This window comes from Sorghum bicolor, chromosome 1, assembly GCF_000003195.3.
Source record: "Sorghum bicolor cultivar BTx623 chromosome 1, Sorghum_bicolor_NCBIv3, whole genome shotgun sequence".
Lineage (NCBI taxonomy): Eukaryota > Viridiplantae > Streptophyta > Magnoliopsida > Poales > Poaceae > Sorghum > Sorghum bicolor.
The window spans coordinates 17,823,959-17,842,908 of NC_012870.2; the positions used below are offsets into that span (position 1 = coordinate 17,823,959).

At 45.6% G+C, this 18,950-nt stretch overlaps 1 protein-coding gene across 2 annotated transcripts; it reads right to left on the reverse strand.

The window, feature by feature from the left end:
• LOC8065178 (actin-2) lies at nt 663-4,025 on the reverse strand. 2 transcript variants are annotated; one of them, XM_002466915.2, is made up of 5 exons: nt 3,807-4,025; nt 2,415-2,503; nt 1,910-2,303; nt 1,010-1,623; nt 663-925 (listed from the first exon to the last, which is right to left on the reverse strand). In XM_002466915.2, exons 2-5 carry the CDS (start codon nt 2,472-2,474, stop codon nt 860-862), a joined length of 1,134 nt encoding a protein of 377 aa, XP_002466960.1. In that variant the 5' UTR covers nt 2,475-2,503; nt 3,807-4,025; the 3' UTR covers nt 663-859. The 2 variants fall into 2 exon arrangements, with proteins under 2 accessions (XP_002466960.1, XP_021305601.1); XM_021449926.1 differs by lacking the exon at nt 3,807-4,025 and adding an exon at nt 3,572-3,745.

The window sequence follows — 18,950 nt, forward strand, 5'->3', positions numbered from 1 at the left end:
GCTGATTTTTTCTCGGAATTTATCTTTGGATTTTCAGCGTGTGGAATGAAATAAAAGCCCAAACCTTCTACAGCATAACCACATTGACATCCAATCATATCTTATCCGATAATATCCGTATCTAAATCCGAATCCGACAAAAAAATATATAACAAATATGATATCGGTGATATCTGTCTATATTCAATCTGTTTTCATCCCTACCTACGGCTTGCAGTATTCCAGTTTCCGACATCTCTGCCAGTGGTAGAGAAGATGAGGAACAATCTGTTTTCATCCCTACCTACGGCCTGCAGTATTCCAGTTTCCGACATCTCTGCCAGTGGTAGAGAAGATGAGGAACAAAGCACGGCGAGATGCCGCTGAGCTGCCCAGTGCCCACGATCCCTCGCTGGGCGCTGGCAGGGAGATCCCCAGGCACGCAACTACGCAAGGGGGACTTCTCTCCCCAGGCACGGAAGGGAGACATAAGCAGGACAAGAACTGGAGAAACAACAAGCCGGTGCCCAAGCCAGTCAGAGAATGAACACATCTACAGCAGCAGAAGCGATGTTGCAAGCACGAACTTTGCTACGGGGTACACAATGGTCCGTTCGGCTGATCGTTGCAAGCGATGTTAAATCAAAAGAACCATGCACATTCCAGGTATCCAAGAACCCACAGAATCGAGTAATAATCCAATCAATATATATCAAACCAAACTACATACTTCATATAGTGCTCAGCTGACTCCACAACGTTACAGGGCATGGATATATATATGGCATACACAAAAACTGCAAGCTATAGCAGAGCAACCACCCATAGATATGTCATCAAACAAAGATATTTCCACGAAGAGCATAAGGCTAGGTGATGTCTAGAAACACTTCCTGTGGACAATAGCTGGACCAGACTCCTCATACTCAGCCCTTGAGATCCACATCTGCACAGGGAAAAGAACTTAATGTCAGAGCTTCACAAATAAACTTAGTGCATACCGAATATCCGCTGGAAAACTTGGGGTTACCTGCTGGAATGTGCTCAGGGATGCAAGGATCGATCCTCCGATCCAGACACTGTACTTCCTCTCCGGCGGAGCAACGACCTTGATCTTCATGCTGCTTGGCGCGAGCGCGGTGATCTCCTTGCTCATGCGGTCGGCGATGCCAGGGAACATGGTGGATCCACCACTGAGGACAATGTTGCCGTACAAGTCCTTTCTAATATCGACATCGCACTTCATGATGGAGTTGTAGGTCGTCTCATGGATTCCTGGAGCTTCCATACCGATGAAGGATGGCTGGAAGAGCACCTCTGGGCATCTGAAGCGCTCTGCGCCTATGGTGATCACTTGCCCATCAGGCAGCTCATAGCTCTTCTCAACTGATGAGCTGCTCTTGGCGGTCTCGAGTTCTTGTTCATAGTCGAGCGCGACGTATGCAAGCTTTTCCTTGATGTCACGGACAATTTCCCGTTCAGCAGTGGTTGTGAAAGAGTATCCCCTCTCGGTCAGGATCTTCATGAGGGAATCTGTGAGGTCCCTACCAGCAAGATCGAGACGAAGAATGGCATGTGGGAGGGCATAGCCTTCATAGATTGGGACAGTATGACTGACACCATCTCCAGAATCCAGGACGATACCTGTCAACCAAAACAAAATCCCAATGTGCATTGAGCAACTGAATGAAACAAAAAGAAAAATATTTCTATCCATTTCTATCCCCATATCATTTATGCAGCAAAGATAAAAAACAAATGGTCCAGGTGTTCTTTTGCAGAAGATTCTACTGAATTAGATTTAGTTTTAGTTATTTTTGGTCTGCAAACATGACATTTCACCATTGGTCAATTTGTTCCCACTAGATTAAGATTCCAGAGCAGTAAGATGAATGCACACAAATAAAATGCTGATTATTTGATGACTTACCAGTGGTACGGCCACTAGCATATAGGGAAAGGACGGCTTGAATAGCGACATACATAGCAGGAACACTGAAGGTTTCAAACATGATTTGTGTCATCTTCTCCCTGTTAGCCTTAGGGTTAAGAGGAGCCTCTGTAAGAAGAACTGGATGCTCTTCTGGTGCTACACGAAGCTCATTGTAGAAGGTGTGATGCCAGATCTTTTCCATGTCATCCCAGTTGCTTACGATTCCATGCTCGATGGGGTACTTCAAAGTCAGGATACCCCTCTTGGATTGGGCCTCGTCACCAACATAAGCATCCTTCTGTCCCATCCCAACCATGACACCAGTGTGGCGTGGACGACCAACTATACTTGGGAAAACAGCACGGGGAGCATCATCTCCAGCAAAGCCAGCCTATAAGAGATGGAAAAAATGCTTAATATTGACTGAAAATCAAATTATGAAAGCTGTCTGGAAAAACAAAAGGAATCAGTAGAGAATATGATGCCAAGTGACCACAATTACCTTGACCATTCCAGTTCCATTGTCACAGACAAGGGGCTGAATGTCCTCTGCGTCAGCCATTTATGTTAATTGACCTGTAATCTGCAATTCTGCATGAATGAAAACAATTTATCAGGAGAAGCATTTACCAAGGCTGTAGACTAATATTCCCCTAAAAGAAAAGACCGTAGACTTATATGTGCTAATTACTTCAGTAAGAGAAAAAAAGGCTGATGTGCCTACTCCCAACAGAAGACATGAGTCACATCTTAACAAGCTATTATCTGTTGACTCAGAAAAAGAGGCTAATATATTCCCATTGAGTACTAACATTTATCAAACACGAAACCAAAGACACAAGCAACGGTAACTGTGAAAAATCAAGCAAAAAACAATTAAGTGTAATCAGAAACCACTATTCTTACAAAAATAAAACCCTTTGTGCAATTAAATATTAATTTATAATTTTCCAACTATATTAAACAATTAGTTTTTAGTTGTAAATATACCCAAAAAAAAGTCAGGCTGTTCTGGACTCTGGAGCATCTAAACTCCAATACATACAAACGCTTTGTGCAATAGCACAAGGAATGACACCAGGCCCTGAAGATTTAATCAAACACATGGTCAATTATTGAAAACAAAGTTGCTCTGCTTGGCTGCACTTCTACCACAGCTGCAGCGGCTGATGCTGCTTGATTTCCATAGGTTTTACTGAGTAGTGCTGCTGCAGCCAGTACTTCTGATCGTGCCCAGTTATGATTCCTCACAAGTGAGGATCTGAAGAATTTAGCATTTTCTGATCAGAAGGCATTCGATGCATCGATGTCTGGTACACAAACTTCATAGACTCTTCCCCTTTCAGGTGGAAATATTTTTGAACAAGAAATCTTGAAGCAACATTTGGCTATAAGCCTATACTGCTCTACGGAAGCACAAACTTCGCCAAGATTTCTATAGCCAGATGGCGTTATAAAACCAATAAAAAAGGCCATAGTTTCCGAAGTTTCAAATGAGGACAATGGATCCATTAAACGACTCTAAACGTGGATCACAAATTTCCTTTCTATAAATTCTAATCACAAAGAGCTTGCACAGAAGAACCATGGATCCATTACCACAGGCTAATATTAATACCGAAAATTTACAAAGAGATCTAGTGTAATACTAGTAGCCACCTTAACATAAACACAGGATCGAAGCATCCACAGCCCACAGGTCACCAATAAAGTCCCAGCAACTTTGACGAACCTTACTCCTACTACGGATCCAGCACTAACAGCCAACCAGAACATAATACAACCAACGAACCCCCAGACCCCAGTGCATCCTATCACCCAGACTCCAGTCCTCTAGAGCATCAAGAAACAGCAGCATTAAAGCAGTACGGCAAGGGGCCCTCGATTCGCTCACCTGGAACGGGACGGGAAGGAGGAGGTTGCGGCGGCGGCACGAAGCGTAGCAGGGAGGCGAGCGGGCGGATGGAGAAAGAGTGGGAGGCGAGAGGCGCGAGATATAGGGCGTGGCGACGGCGAGAGCGTGCTGGGGTGGCAACGGTGGAGCGTGGAGGTGGAGGTGGTGGTGGTGGCGGCGGTGGGAATGAGGTGTAAAGGTGGCCGGTGCCGCACTGGAAAGTTGGGGGAGGGCGGCCGTGCCAACGCGGAATAATTTGCCCACCTGGGCTGGGGCACACCATACAGAATCACATTTCTTTTCTCTTTCGGTTTTATATGATTGATTGATGCATCGTGTTTTCGTTTTCGTTTTCTTTTCTTTTTTGTTTCAAATTTCATTTTCCGTGTATGCAGACCGAAGTCAGAAGGAGCAGTAAGTTCGAATTTTCTTTTAATATAATTTTTTTTCTAAGTTGTCTTTTGATTCAATCTTAGCTGCTTCTTTAATTGTTCGTTTTGCTAAAATTTGTTTTATGCTAATACTTATGTTGAAATATTATAAGAGAAAAACATTATTTATACACTAAAAAGTATTATTAAAGTAGTTAGATAATGTCACCTTCCTCTGCGCTATATAATGTCACCGTCCTCAAGGTTAAAATCTTCTTACCCATCAAAGGCAGCACAAATCTTTTCCTTTTACCCACATGTCACGAGTCAAAGTTGTCCACAAGATTCCTAGGAATATAACACCGTAAGAGCAAAAGTAACATATACTCCCTTGAGTCTCAATCATAAGATGTTTCGATTTTTCTAGATAAATCGATTTTGCTATGTATTTAGACTAAATACATAACAAAAGTAATGTAACTATAAAAACTAAAATATCTTATAATTTAAAATAGATAAAGTATTAGCCAAATAGTAAATGTGTACATCTATGTGTAACAAAAAAAGTAAGAGTGAATAGTTTGGCAAAAAGATTTTCACAATGTACAAAGTCAAAGGTTGGATCGTCCTGGAGACTCAAGTTTTGATATTACATAAAAGATAGACAATCGGGATAAGAGCAGTGATGCAGCCTAAGAAATGGCTTTGCGTCTTTGCTACTGCTTGTGCGACCTATTCCCATTTGGGAAGAGCATGTGCAGTGCTTTGACGTTAGACATATTTCGCCAAGCCTCGAAGAGTTCAACATAGGCATTCCTTCCTGATAGACTAGGTGCTGATAGACCTTTGGTCAAGCCCATATGTTGCATGATTAGGATCTCATCTTGTTTAGAATCAGGCACCGAGAAAGACTGTGAGCCACCCTGTTTGCTCCACAGCTGTAGCACCGGGTTGGTAGGTGACATCAGCTTGGGAGGTTAACGAATTAGCGAGGCGTCCACCTTCTTCAGCACTCGCTTGGTAAAATTGTTGAGGTGTGGCGGAACTGTCACTGACCACAAACCGGATGGTCGCCCTGTAGCGACGTACTGAGCAGGCCAGCGTCCGTCGTAAACTCGGCCAGACTGAAGCCTGGTGGATAGCACTCCTCTTGGCAACATTTATCTCACAAGATGGCAACAAGGGGTGGGTCACATGAAAAACCACAACCTCTTTATCAGTTGCTTAGAAACAGAGTCATAATCCGGAGCAATTGGCTTCCTAAATCTCTGTACAGTGAGCACTTCGTACGCTTAACAAAAAAAAAAAGAGCCATACATATAATCTCATACGCCTTATAGCAACTTTACTTTGTTGGCAAAGCTAGCTGCCGTTGTCTAGGAGTCCATATCACCCATCTCATATCACCTTTTCCAATCATCCCAGCACACCATTTCCTTGTTTTCCTTTTCGTCCTACGCCTTGCGCTGTCGGTGCTTTGGTTGGTACTACTACTTGACAGTAGGATTGGAAGAGAAGAAAAAATGAGCACATGACACGAAAGTGGAATGGGGGCCGGCCAGGGGGGGACGGTGCCGCGCCGGGGCCAACCACGGAACAGGGCAAAAGATGGACCGTGGGCGGCGGCCTTTTCCGGACCGCCTTTTTTTTGGCTTCGTTTTGGTCGCTTTACGGCAACGCCTCCACCGTGCCAACATTTCTCGCCGTCGCTCTACGGCACCTGCTTGCTTCGCTCTGCCCCCCCTCCCCTCGACGCCTCGCCAGTCCACCTCCTGTGATCCTGTCTGTCTGCAAGTCACCTTTTCGTGACCAAGCACATTCTGCAGTGCAGGCAGGCTGCCCTCGGCAAGATGGAATCCCACGGCTGCCAGTCCATTTCCCGGAGGATCCGTCCGGGTGGCTCGGCCGTTTGGGCACCAGCCTGTCGGAGCAAGTTCTAAAAAGTTGGAAAACGAATCATTTCTGCCGGACGGAAGAAAGCTACTAAACACGACGCAGGGTGCTATGTCACGTTGGTCACGCGTAGAATTTTAGGAAGTTCGCGTAAGGGGCACTCACAAGACAATTAATTACATACTCCCTCCATCCCTGAAAGAATCCATTCCTAGGATCCGTGTCAGTCAAACTTTTTAAAGTTTGACTAACTTTATAGAAAAGAGTAACAACATCTATAATATAAAATACACATTATATGAAAATATATTTTATGATGAATCTAATAATACTAATTTGATACTATAAATCTTAGCATTTTTTTCTAGAAATTTGGTCAAAGTTTAAAAAATTTGACTTAGGACAACTCTAGAAATTGATTCTTTCAGGGACGGAGGGAGTATTATTTATGATATTTTGCTGATGTGGCAGCATATTTATTGAAAAAAGAGGTAGAAAAAATAAGACTTCAAGTCTTATTTAGACTCTAAGTCAACATTGTTCGAGGTAATAAATAACTTTAGACTCTATAATAGAGTCTGCGTTGTGAGTGCACTAATACATAAGCATCAGAGAAGTGGCATGAGACAGAAACACAGTGCAGCACGCAGATTCATAAGCAGAAGGTAGAAAGAAATGAGGAGAGGAACAACGGGGCTCCGACCTCGCACGCTCCTCGCCCTCGCGGTGGCCGCGGGGCTCGCCGCGCTCATCGTCTACCGCCTGGCTCACTTGGGCTTGGGACGCGAGGCTGCCACAGGCGGCGCTGGCGCCGTCACCAGCTCCGGCGGCTTCCACAGCGACGACCACGGTGCTGAGGAGCTGGTCGTTGGCCACAAGAAACCGCACGACCGGCCGCGGGGGCACCACGGCGGTGGAGGAGGGCTCCGGGGTCGGGCCGCCAAAACCGAACGTGAAGGTTCATGACAGGCGGCGTTTCCGACCGCCGCCGCCGCCCGCTCGGCCGTCAGCAGCCGGTAATGGTGCCGTCGACGGCGCTGCAGCAGCAGAACAAGGAGGCGTCGCGTGACGACCTTGTGGTACTGCCGTACTGGTACATTGTGCGTGCGTCACGGATGTACGTACATAACATATCTGGCGCTGTAGTAGGCTGTGGGGCCCTGCACCCTGCATGTGTCCCGGTAGTTTATCTATGCGAAGCTTTTGCTTGTTCAATTTTGTTGCAAAATGTCCTCTACGTACCCCACTTCCTTGCAGAAACCACTGGCTCAACTTCACTAGTAAAGCTGTTTTTTTAAAAATAGCTTCATGAGTGACTTTCTAGATGAAGCTGAGCTGTTTTGGAGAAAGTGTTTGGCAAAATAGCTCCACCAACTACTTTATGCATAGTTGAGAGAGAGAAATGAGGGAGAAGCTGCAATAAGCTACTTTTTTTCAGCTTCATCCAACTTATATCTTTGTGAGAGGAGGAGAAAAACAGCTTCACCCATGAAGCTGTTTTGGAAATAAGTGTTTGGGAAAAAAAACAGCTCACAACAGCTCATGAAACTGTTGTGAGCTGTACCAAACAGGCCCTACATGTATCTAGCTGTTTCCACCAATAAAAAAAATAATTCGATATGTTTGATCATTATGTTTCTATAAACTAAACTAAACTAGTTTGCAATAAAATCCGAGAGGCCTAGGACCATGCTTAATAGTTTCAGCAGTACTTTTTGGTGAATGAACAATGTTTTTTTATAAGCAACATCATAAGTCAAATTTCAACGAAACAAATAGGGCAGGTGAAGTGTTTTTTTTTTATAGCAAAATGAATTTCAGATTATGCCGTATGGAATGCCTCTTTCACCAAGGTAGGGCAATCCGGCAGTGGATTCACTTGGCACACCGGACAGAGCAGCAGGATGACAAGCATAGAGAAGGCCCGGTGCCGAGATACATTGGTGTGCACAGGACCGCACCGGCTCCGCCCTTGCCACTGCCCGCATGTCTGGTGAATTATGGGGCGCCATTGCCGCCGCCTTGCTCATAGTCATAGGTCATAGCGGAGGTGCTGCTGGTGTTTGTCAGCGTGTGTTGGCTTTGCTTTTGTGGGTGGTGACTGTTTCAATTTTCGCCGCAAGCAACGCAGGCCGAATTCCATGTGCTGTGTACTTGTGTGCCAATCTCAAGCAAAGGATCTGCCTGAGATTTGACAAATAAACAAGTACGTAGAGTATGATTTTGATGTAGGACCTGAGACTTCGGTGCATTTTGTTGATACTTAAAAATGTCCCATGATTGTTTTGGACACCATAAACAAGTTACAAACATCATAGACATGTTAGAGGTCAACCAACGTGACAAAATAATGAACGAAACGCGCGGAGAAGACGACGAGCCACCACTAGTTGGCTAAGTCGACTCAGGCAGCCCTCAATCTGCTTAGCCAATTCCCCTGTCATCTAAGCCGGCTTCCCTATTTTTGACGTGAAAAACTTGAAGAATGCGTATTGGAGATGTTTTCTATTGTAATAAGACCACCTTTGGATTGAGTGTTATTAGTGTGTCTTTATGTTTTAAGTTTTTTTGTAAGGCTGTGTGTATCTTTGCTATACAGAGATCGGAAGTGTTTCAAGGTCTTTGTATCACCTCGATGTAACGAGCTTGAAATTAATGAGTCTTTCCTTATCGAAAAAATATATTAGAGCATCACAGCCGATTGAGTTCCGATCTGTCAAATCAATCAACTCCTTTTACTTCTTTACTCCTCTCTCAACTCCTCTTGCTATTTTGGCAAGTCTTTCGACGAGATTTATTGGTATCTTAGATAATCTTGCTGGTCATAGGAAATCCTCTAGGTGCTTCTCCTCTATAGTCTTCCCGAAAGAGGTCATAGGAGATATCCTATGTGCTTCTCCCGATGGGTCTTTCCAAGAGAGATCCTGGCCAAGAACGAGCTCCACATCAATCTCAGATTGATTTGACCGATTGTATCGCGTTCTTGCTGCGTTGTAAGTTTGTAACTTCTTTAAACGTCCAAGACCTTTGCTGATGTGTTAACTTGGGGTCATCTTCAACATCAACCCATATTGAGGCCATTGTTTAGTTCAGCTCAAAAATCAAAAACCTTTTAAGATTCTTCATTATATCAAATATTACGACACATGTATAGAACATTAAATATAGACGAAAACAAAACTAATTGTACAGTTTGTCTATAAATCACGAGATGAATCTTTTAAACCTAATTAGTCTATAATTAGATAATATTTGTCAAATAAAAATAAAAATGCTATAATATCTTTAAAAATTTTCAGAACTAGACAAGGCCTCACTTCACGGATCTGGCGGCACGACAGCAACACGAGGAAGACAGAAAATCAGTCATGGCATGGTCATGGCCCTACCGTACGAGTTATTAAACGCCTTATTCAAAGCACCCTCGTGGGTGGGTCACCAGGAACTGCGGCTGATTTTGTCACACCTCCACAGTCCAAAACTGAGCCCCGGTCTGCTCTTGGTAAGTTCAGGATATGGATATAGCCAGTGAGCAGTGAGGTGAGGCCATGAGAAGTTGAATACTCCATCACGTCGCAGAGATGACACACTCGTATCGTCTTGTTGCCCGAGCTCTCGTGATCCTTGCGCTCGCTTTGGTCTCGTCGAGTGCCGACACATCGCCTGTGCGGCCACAGCCACAGCAACCGCTGCCGCCAGGTTCTGGTCGCCATGGTCACCGTCGAGAAGCTCCGGTGCCGCCGCTGGGACCTCTTGGCCGGAGGACACCTGTGGCAGCTCCGCCGCCGCCCCGCTCCTCAACTCCACGGGCTCGTAATGAGCCATTTCATCAACCGCTGCCGCCACCTCCACCGCCGCCGCTGCCATCCTCGTAGCTGTCCTTCAAGCAGATGGTAGGATTCTTGCACGATGCACACCGTCTGAAGCAATCCTTGTACTATGCATGTCGTCATTGTTTCATTCGTCTTGCCTGCTTGACATCTCCATACCATTCCACTATTTTATTACCTGAAGAAAGCTGTCTCAGGACATGATCTTGTTTATCCGACCCCCAAGAATCTGCAGAACGCATTTGACTGAATTTCGTTGTGTGCACATGTCCAATGTGTTTGTTTACACCGTCGCTAGATAACCATTTATTTCAACGCACAAAAAACCTCGGATGCTGCCGAAATGCATGGGTGCTGCCCGGCGCTCGTACTCGTACACAGAATTAGGATACCCGCTCTCGATAATCCACAGTTTCACACCTCCCAAGGTCATGGCACACGAGCAGCTCGTTCAAGCAGAGATCAGAGCACCCCCGTGAGCCGTGACCCGTGAGTGAACAAGGGGACACGTCAGATTTGTCGCACTCCCTGGACTCCATGTCGGTCTGATCTGCTTCTCCACCCTTTTCTGCTAGTAGAGCTCCACTCGACGAGATACTTATGCAGCTAGAGCCTAGAGAGAGAGAGAGAGAGAGAGAGGCATAACGAGTTCAGGACGAGCAGAGCAACCAACATGACACTCTCATGTCGCCTGGTTGCCGGCGTTCTCCTGGTTCTGGCATTTGCTCTGCTCTCTTCCAGCGCAGAGGAGAGGAGCAGCACCGGGCGCGCTGCCACCGCGATGGGCGTAGCTCGTGATCACACGTTGGAAGCTCCGGTACTACCGTTGAGGACCCTTGGCTTGCGGACACCGGTGGCGGCTCCGCCCCCGCCGAGGTCGGCAACTCCACGAGGGAGACGGTATCGTCCGTCGCCACCGCCGCCGCCGCCACCGCCATGCTAGTAGCTGTAGCTGTAGCTCTAGCGACGCCGGAGGATGGTTTGTTTATTAGAGTCCCATTTCCTGTTTGCCCGTTGTAGCGTTCTTGAGTTGTGTAGGAGCTGTGTAATATAGTTGTCCAACGGGCCGTGCTGGCCCGGCCCGGCGGCACGGCGTGCCGTGCCGGCCCGAGCACGCGTCGTGCCTTAACGGGCCGCCGTGCCAGCCGTGCCGTGCCTCTGTCGTGCCCGTGCCCGGGAACTGGCCCAAGGCACGGCCCATGGGCCACTTTTTCATGCCGTGCCGCCCGTTGGGCACGGCCCTTTTCGTCGGGCCGTGCTGGCCCGTGGCCCGCCGAGGTTTAAACACTTAGTCAATTTTTCAGCACTTTGTTAGTTTTTGAAGTTTCAACACTTAGTCAATTTTCCAAGTTTGAACAGAGAGACAAGTCTTATGAAAAATTATGAATTCATTATCAAACACAAGACTTATGAAAAATTATGAATTAATTATCAAAATGAGCTGTTTTGTGCAATGCTGCCTCATTAAAAACCTTTCTAGGTAAAACTCACCCTTGTGAGAAACCCTAGAAAGGAAAAAAGAGTGCAGCCAGCTCAAACGTTCAAAGTTTTCATCTATCCTATTACAATAGCCAGCATCACTGGTAATGTTCAAATGGCAAGGCAATGTAAAAGTTCTATCCTATTACAACAGATTTGATTTCTTGCACCAAAAGACTTCTTGCACTTGCACCAAAAAACTTGTTGCACCAAGACACCAAAGTGTGCCATCAAGTACCAGCAGTGGTACCACCGCTGCCAGTGCCAGTTCCGCTGCCGCTGCCTTCACCTTCTCCATCTAGGTACAAGTTCTTGAACTTCTCCTCTAGGTCAAAGTTCTCGGCTTGATGTTGTTGTCTTGCTGCTCCTAGCTCCCAGTCCTTAATACAGGTGAGCATCTCCACATGTTCAGGTAAAAGTCGCCGCCGCCGGTCTTCTAATATCCTAAATGTACAGCTGAAACATGACTCCGAAGAAACAGTAGAAACAGGAACAGACATAATATCGCGAGCCATAATAGATAAAATTGGATAGGTTAGCTTGTGGTCACGCCACCATAACAGAAGGTCAAAAGAATCATCCCAATCGCCAACAGGGTCACTGTCCCAGTAGGCTTGAAGCTCACTAGCAGCAGATGGAGTAGATGAACATGAAGGGGAAAAGCTAGGGGATGCACCAGGACCTCCATAGATCCTTCCCCATGCTTGCTTTCTCTTACCAGTACCAGCAGAGGGCATTGAAACCCTTTGAGACCTACTTGCACCACCAAATTTCTTCTCATACTTGCTAAACAGTCTGGACATCTCATCTTTAACATCACCATAGTACACAGTATAAGAGATTCCAGTAGTTGTAGCAAGTAAATCAAGCACATTATAGAAGCCTTTCAACTTAGCTCTAGGATCAAGAATGAAAGCATATGAATAGAGCAATGGAATATTCTCCCAGTATTTCAGAAATTTAAGCTTCATGGGTGATGCAATATTTCTAAAATTTGGATCAGCCTCAGCCTTTTTCAAGTGCTCAGCAATGTCAAGTAGGTGATGCAAAACAAGAGGAGCAGTTGGATAATAAACACCAGAAAGAACAATAGTAGCCTCATAAAACAATTCCAGGAATTTCATCATGTGTTCAGCAACCAACCAATGATCATTAGTTAACAATCCTGCACCATAGTTAGTGGTAATCCACACAGAAAAGATTTTCTTGTATGGAATCAAATGTTTAAGCATCAAATAGGTGGAATTCCACCTAACTTCCATATCCAAGCCAAACTTTCTAGTTCTTTCTTCCTTAGAATTACAATAGTTTTTGAAAGATGCAATTCTTTGATTAGAGGAATTCAGAAAGCTTATTGCAGTTCTAAATGCTTCAAGATAAGGATCAATCAACTTCATCCCAGTTTTAACAATCAGATTTAAGATATGACAAGCACAACGCTGATGCACAAGCAAATATTGAACTTTGTTAGGATCTTCACGTGTAGGAGCAGGATAAGAACCCAGGTAACCAAAGAAGCAAGGTTGCAAAATATCAAAAGCTTTAGAATTAGCAGATGCAATATCCAAAGTTACAGCAAAGACTTTATCAATCAAATTAAACTCCTCAACCACAGAAGCAATTCTATTGGCTATGTTTTCACCAGAATGTGACACATCAATCAACCTAAAACCAATAACCTTCTTCTGCAACTCCCAATCAGCATTAACATAATGAGCAACAACAGTTATGTAATCTTCTTTAGCATTACCAGACCATATGTCAGATGTCAAAGACACAGATGAACAAGCAGGTAACACAGAGTTAATAACCATAGAACGTTCATCAGCAAACAACTTAGCAAGATCTCTAGTAGTGGTCTGTCTAGACACCCTAACAAACAAAGGGTTATGAGCACGCTTAATGTAGTCTTCCCAGGCCTGTGTATCACCAATGCTTAAGGGAAGATCTAGCTTAGCTATCAACCTACATAACTCACTACGAGCAACAACAGGATCATAACGCCAATTTTTCAAGCCATCAGGATTAAGAGCAAGTCTAGATTGAACCATAGTTGCATGTTTTTGTTTTTTCATGCAACTTTTCATGTGACGAATCAAGTGCCCAGTGCCACCAGTGGACCTAGCAGAATACCTCGTACCGCAATGTTTGCAAATGGCACTGGTACGCAACTTGCCATCCTTGATCTCATCAAACCACTCCCAAACAGCAGAAACACGCTTACCAGAGCTCGTGGCTGAGGTACCACGACTGTCAGTGGAGGCAGACACTCCACCGTCGTCGCCATCGAGATCGATGGGTTGCTGATTGCCATTGCCAACAGAATCGTCACCGACATCTATGCCGAAAAACCCAATAGCGTCCTCACGCAAGTCGTCGTCGTCCTCGCGCTCCATTTCCAGATCCTCGACCTCGTCCGGGTGCGGCGCTAGGTCCTCGCCGTCGACAAGGGGGGGATTCGGATCCACCCCCCGCGTTGCGAGCCCAGCACCAGCACCACTGGACGGTCGACTCGGACCCTGGCCTCCAGCTCCAGCACCTCCCCTCGACGGGCGCTTTGGCGGCCTGGCCATGTCTACTCCAGAGGAGGAAGACGCGGCGTCAGGCACCAACCTGCAAACAAGAACGACATGCATGTGAGAGACGAAGCAAGAGCAAGAAGGAATGAAGGAGTCGGAGCAGATTCAGATCTAGGGTTAGGGTTCAACACTCACCTGTGCTACCGGAGCCCGGTGCCGGAGAAAAGAGGCCAGCGAGCCGGAGGAAAAACGACGAGAAAGATCGATTAGAAACGACGACGAGCGCCGGCGGCCGGCAGAGGGACGAACATGCAACACGAACTCACATGGTTCACCGGAGGAGGAGAGGGAAGGAGGGGAAAACCGGAAAGGAGGAGGGAGGAGAAGGTTTGCGTGCTCAGGCCTCGAGGTGGAGCTGTGGAGGAGCGGCGTTGAGCCGGTGAGGGCGTGAGGCCACCGGAGCGGCGAGTGGTGGCAGATCGAGACGGAGAGGCGGAGAGCGTTTAGGGTTTGGAGAGGCCGCCCGAGACGGATAGCGAGCTGCGGCGCGGGGACGGGTGAGGGCGTTTAGGGTTTGGAGAGGCCGAGAGGGGGTGGGGGCCGGCTTTTATATGAAGCGGGGGTCGGGCCGCCGTCGTGCCGGAGCGCTAAACCGGGCCGTGCCCGTGCCGGGTCGCGTGCTGGGGTGGCGGCCCATGGCACGGCCTGCCCCGCGTGCCGTGCCGCCCGAGGCCCGTCAGGCACCGTGCCGGGCCGTGCCCGTGCCGGGCCAAATTGACGGGCCGTGGGCCGTGCTAACGGGCCGCAGGCCAGATGGAAATATATACTGTGTAACCTCCATCGTATTTGGTCATGGATTACTTAGGTGCTTTCAGCACAAATCAATCACCGTTCTCTGACTTATATTTCCTTCTTGGCTGCTCAACATTTCAGTGCCATTCTTTTTATCCTAGCGCCACGGCTGTTCATCCAGATCCAGCAACTAGTACTCCCTGCATGTACCAGCTTGGCCACATCTTAACATCCTTCGTAAGAATTACTCCCCCTGAAGCCAACAGCAAAATCTCGCACAAATCCTAGTGAGAAACATATAAATCGTTTCTCTATTTGGAGCTAAAAAAACTCACCACTCACTACTTACTGTTTAATCACCGCTAAAATGACTTCAGAATCAAATTCTGACCTGCTCCAAAATCAACTAGAATTCCTCCATCAAAGAATCAAGGAGCTAGAGCTAAAATCAAAGAGTGGACCTCTATCAAATAGACCCCAAGCATAATTTTCTGTCCTGAATTTGATTCACAATGTAACAACAATATTGAGAGTATTTTTTTCTCAAATACGCAAAAGATTTGCGTCTTATTATAATTGTTATCAATAATAAGCAAAGGAGTGGAACAATATGGTTCAGGCAGCTCGTTCAAAGTAGAGAGCATCCCCGTGACACTGATTGAAGATTTGTCGCACTCCACGGACTCCAGGTCCATGCCAGTCTGATTGTCTGATTCTGGTCTGCTTTTTCTTTTGAGTACCACTGTAGTAGACTTCAACGGAATATTTATGCAGCTAGAGAGAACCATAACGAGTTCAGGTCGAGCATCCAACATGACACTCTCATCTCGCCTGGTTGCCGGCGTTCTCCTGGTCCTGGCATTAGCTCTGGTCTCTTCCAGTTCCAGCGCAGAGGAGAGGAGCACCGGGCGCGCTGCCAGTGCCTCGGACCATGATCAGACGTCGGAAGCTACGGTGCCCCTGTTGAGGCCTCTTGGCTTGAGGACACCGGTGGCAGCTCCGCCCCCGCCGAGGTCGGCAACTCCACGGGCGAGTATAAGGCCGTATCATCGGCCGTCACCGCCGCCGCCATGGTCGTAGCTGTAGGCTGTACCCTCTAGGGCCTCTAGGTCTAGAGATACGTGAGAGAAAATGGTTTCTTGGCGTTGGTGTCCCATTTCCTGTAAGCCTGGTGTAGTGTTCTTCAGTTTTCAACCAACTGTGTAACTGTGTAAGCTCTATCTGTCATGGATTCAGTCAGGTATTTGGGCGCTTTCAGCACCAAACACCACCGTTTGCTGATTAATATTTTCCTTCTTGTCTGCTCAACATTTCTGTGCCATTCTTTTCGTTGGATGTCCTGGAATTTCTTGTATGTTTCCAAGATACAAGTAGTACAGCTCATGAACTTGCTCGCCCGAATCACCAGACCATAGGACCAGGAACGCGTTCTATACATCTATTGAATTTCTAGCTGCGCAGAATTCGCGGCTTTGCAGCGCTTCTACTATTATTTGGTCACTATGGCCTTGTTTAGTGGCGGAGCTCATCAATTTTGACGCCTAAGTTACTATTAAAGCGTGTGCACTATCCGCAACGAGTCAAAATTCTACTTGCACCAGATTTGATATTGATACATAACAAAAATAGCTCATAACATAAGTTTTGTGGCAGTAGTTGTATCATAAGACCAGTCTCAATGGAAGTTTCATTTGAGTTTTATTTGCATTAAATAGGTTGCCACATAGGCTTTTTTGATGACATGACAGTGTATTTAAGAAGAGAGAGAAGAAATGAGTTTCATCTAGATGAAACTCTCTTGAAACGGTTACCAACTCTCTATAAGTCTTGGAATTAAATGCCTATAAAACTATGAAATGAAACTCTTCATTGAGAGTGGGTGTTTCGTCCAAGTTTCATTTCATTTCATATGATATGACAGTCTTGGAAACAACGCCATGAAACTCTCCATTGAGACTGGCCTAAGTGTGGGAGCAGAAGAAAAAAAAGATTTTAATGTCTTTTTTTATCCTCTTCATTGTGTTTCTCTACAAAAATTGACCTGATCGATTAATCAGTTATGTCATTTTACTTAGATCAGAGAGTTCAACTTTAAAGGAGGAATTTACCAAAGGCTGGCTTTGTAGTTTGTACCAAGAGGCGAGTAGCCTAGGTGACAAGTGACGACCGTGCTCCTAAAGGCTGCGGCCTTGCCCACGCGGTGTGGCACGGTGGCGAGATGGCCGCTCGTGGTTCACTGGCCAGCTGCCCAGCTCCGGTCAGGCGGATCACGACCTGGCACTGATGAGGGGCCGCGGGTCGCGGCCTTTGTTGCAGCACCCATAGTCACAAAGTTTTTGGGTCGATCGGGTCGACGTATGGGATCATGGTACACTACTTGTAGAAATTTTTACACTTTAGATTAAAAATAAAATCAGATCAGGGTCGATAAACTTAGATCAAGGGTCGAAGATGATAAACTCGTTTTATGTGACTATGGCAGCACGACAGGGACGGCGCCCCGACATCGCTAGGTTGCAGCATAGAGCTGGACAAAGATAGAGAAACCGGACGGGACTTATGGGAACATCAGCAGAGAAAAGGGATTTGGGATCGGGAGGGGCATCCTCTTTGTGCCTGGGCCAGTAGGGAGCAGAAAGAATTTGGCCCAACACTTCGAATTGGTCCGAAATTTACATACATTGTAGAAGGTGTTTTGAGCACGGCCCTGTTGGTCCAAGGCATACTGTTTGGCTGATTGATTTTTCAGCTGATGCTGATTTGTTATAAAAAAACCGTTGTTCCATGCTAAGAACCAATTTTAACACTCTTTTATTTATCCCATAGTAGTGGCCTGCGTCAAAATTCACCAGCTCGGCCACCGGTGGTCGGGTATGACGTAACCTCGAAGGGGCTCACGAGTGAACCGTTGTAAGTTGAACTTTGGGATTTGGACTTGCATCATGTTTCTTTTTTTTATGAAACAACTTTCATAATGTTTTGCACTCTCTTTACAGCCCTGCGGCTGCTTGTAATCTACTCCCTCCATCTTAAATTATAAATTATTCTAAAAATTTTGGAGAGTCAAAGCATCTCATGTTTGACCAAAATTATAGAAAAAATTGCAATGTTTTGTGGTATCAAATAGATATACTATGAAAATATAATTAATAAAGAACGTGATATTTAGTTGATATCATAAATGTTATTATTCTGTCATATAAATTTGGTCAAACTTGAGATGTTTTCACTCTCCAAAGTTCTTATAATAACTTATAATTTGAGATGGAGGGAGTACATGGAAATTAGAGACAAACAGCAGTCAAAGACTGCATCCAGAATGGCTGTGAAAGCACAGCCGAGCATGCTCTTTTTTTTTTATAAGAAAACAGAATTGTATTAACAGCACAAGGCTGAAATAACTATTAAAGGGTTAATGGTTACAACGTTGATCGCCCGTAGGACAGGGCAATCATTTCCATGACTAGAATTAGTACAACTGTTTGAATATACTAGTTGATTGGACCGAAGGGCCTGAAGTGCCTGCTTTGCTAGAGAATCATTCATCTGGTTTTGGTTTCTTTTTATCCTGCGTACTTCTAAGTTAGTTGTTGAAAGAAGATTGGCTGCAATCTGGGTGTAAGGCTTGATAAGATTGAATCGTGTTTTGTGGATGTATCCTTAGGCCTTGTTTAGATGCGAAAAATTTTTGGATTTCGCTACTGTAGCACTTTCGTTTGTTTGTGACAAATATTGTCCAATTACAAACTAACTAGGATCAAAAGATTCGTCTCACGATTTACAGGTAAACTGTGCAATTAGTTTTAAATTTCGTCTATATTTAATGTCTCATGTATATGCCGAAAGATTCGATGTGACGGAGAATCTTGAAAACTTTTTGGTTTTCGGGGTGAACTAGGCCACCCCGCTGCTGTTCATTGAACATTGATCATTATGGAGTTTTCAAATTTGGCGCTGCGGATGTATCCAACTCCAACAGTTTGCTAAAAGTACTTGTCATCCTAGGATTTTTTCAAAACCATAAAAAACAGTTTCCAACAAGTTGGCAAAACTACTTAGCAATTTCGTGAGCTTGGCAAAAATCCCCCTTCACTTGGCAAATATGTCAAGTCCTCCATCGTTTGGCATCACGTGTATTCCAATTTACCAACCAGTTTTACCAACTTATTTTACACCTTGTCCACATAGGTCCGGACTGCTTTGCAGCTCTGCTATAGCATGGCTGGCGTCTAGACGAAATTTCCAGGGTACTGCTTGACA

What these genes read in the sequence shown, in the direction of transcription:
- LOC8065178 (XM_002466915.2), bottom strand. Translation starts at nt 2,474, where the DNA reads ATGGCTGACGCAGAGGACATTCAGCCCCTTGTCTGTGACAATGGAACT. An exon ending in ATGGAACTGGAATGGTCAAG is followed by an intron (nt 2,304 to 2,414) that starts GTAATTGTGGTC and finishes CATCTCTTATAG; the next exon opens with GCTGGCTTTGCTGGAGATGA. An exon ending in TGCTAGTGGCCGTACCACTG is followed by an intron (nt 1,624 to 1,909) that starts GTAAGTCATCAA and finishes TTTGGTTGACAG; the next exon opens with GTATCGTCCTGGATTCTGGA.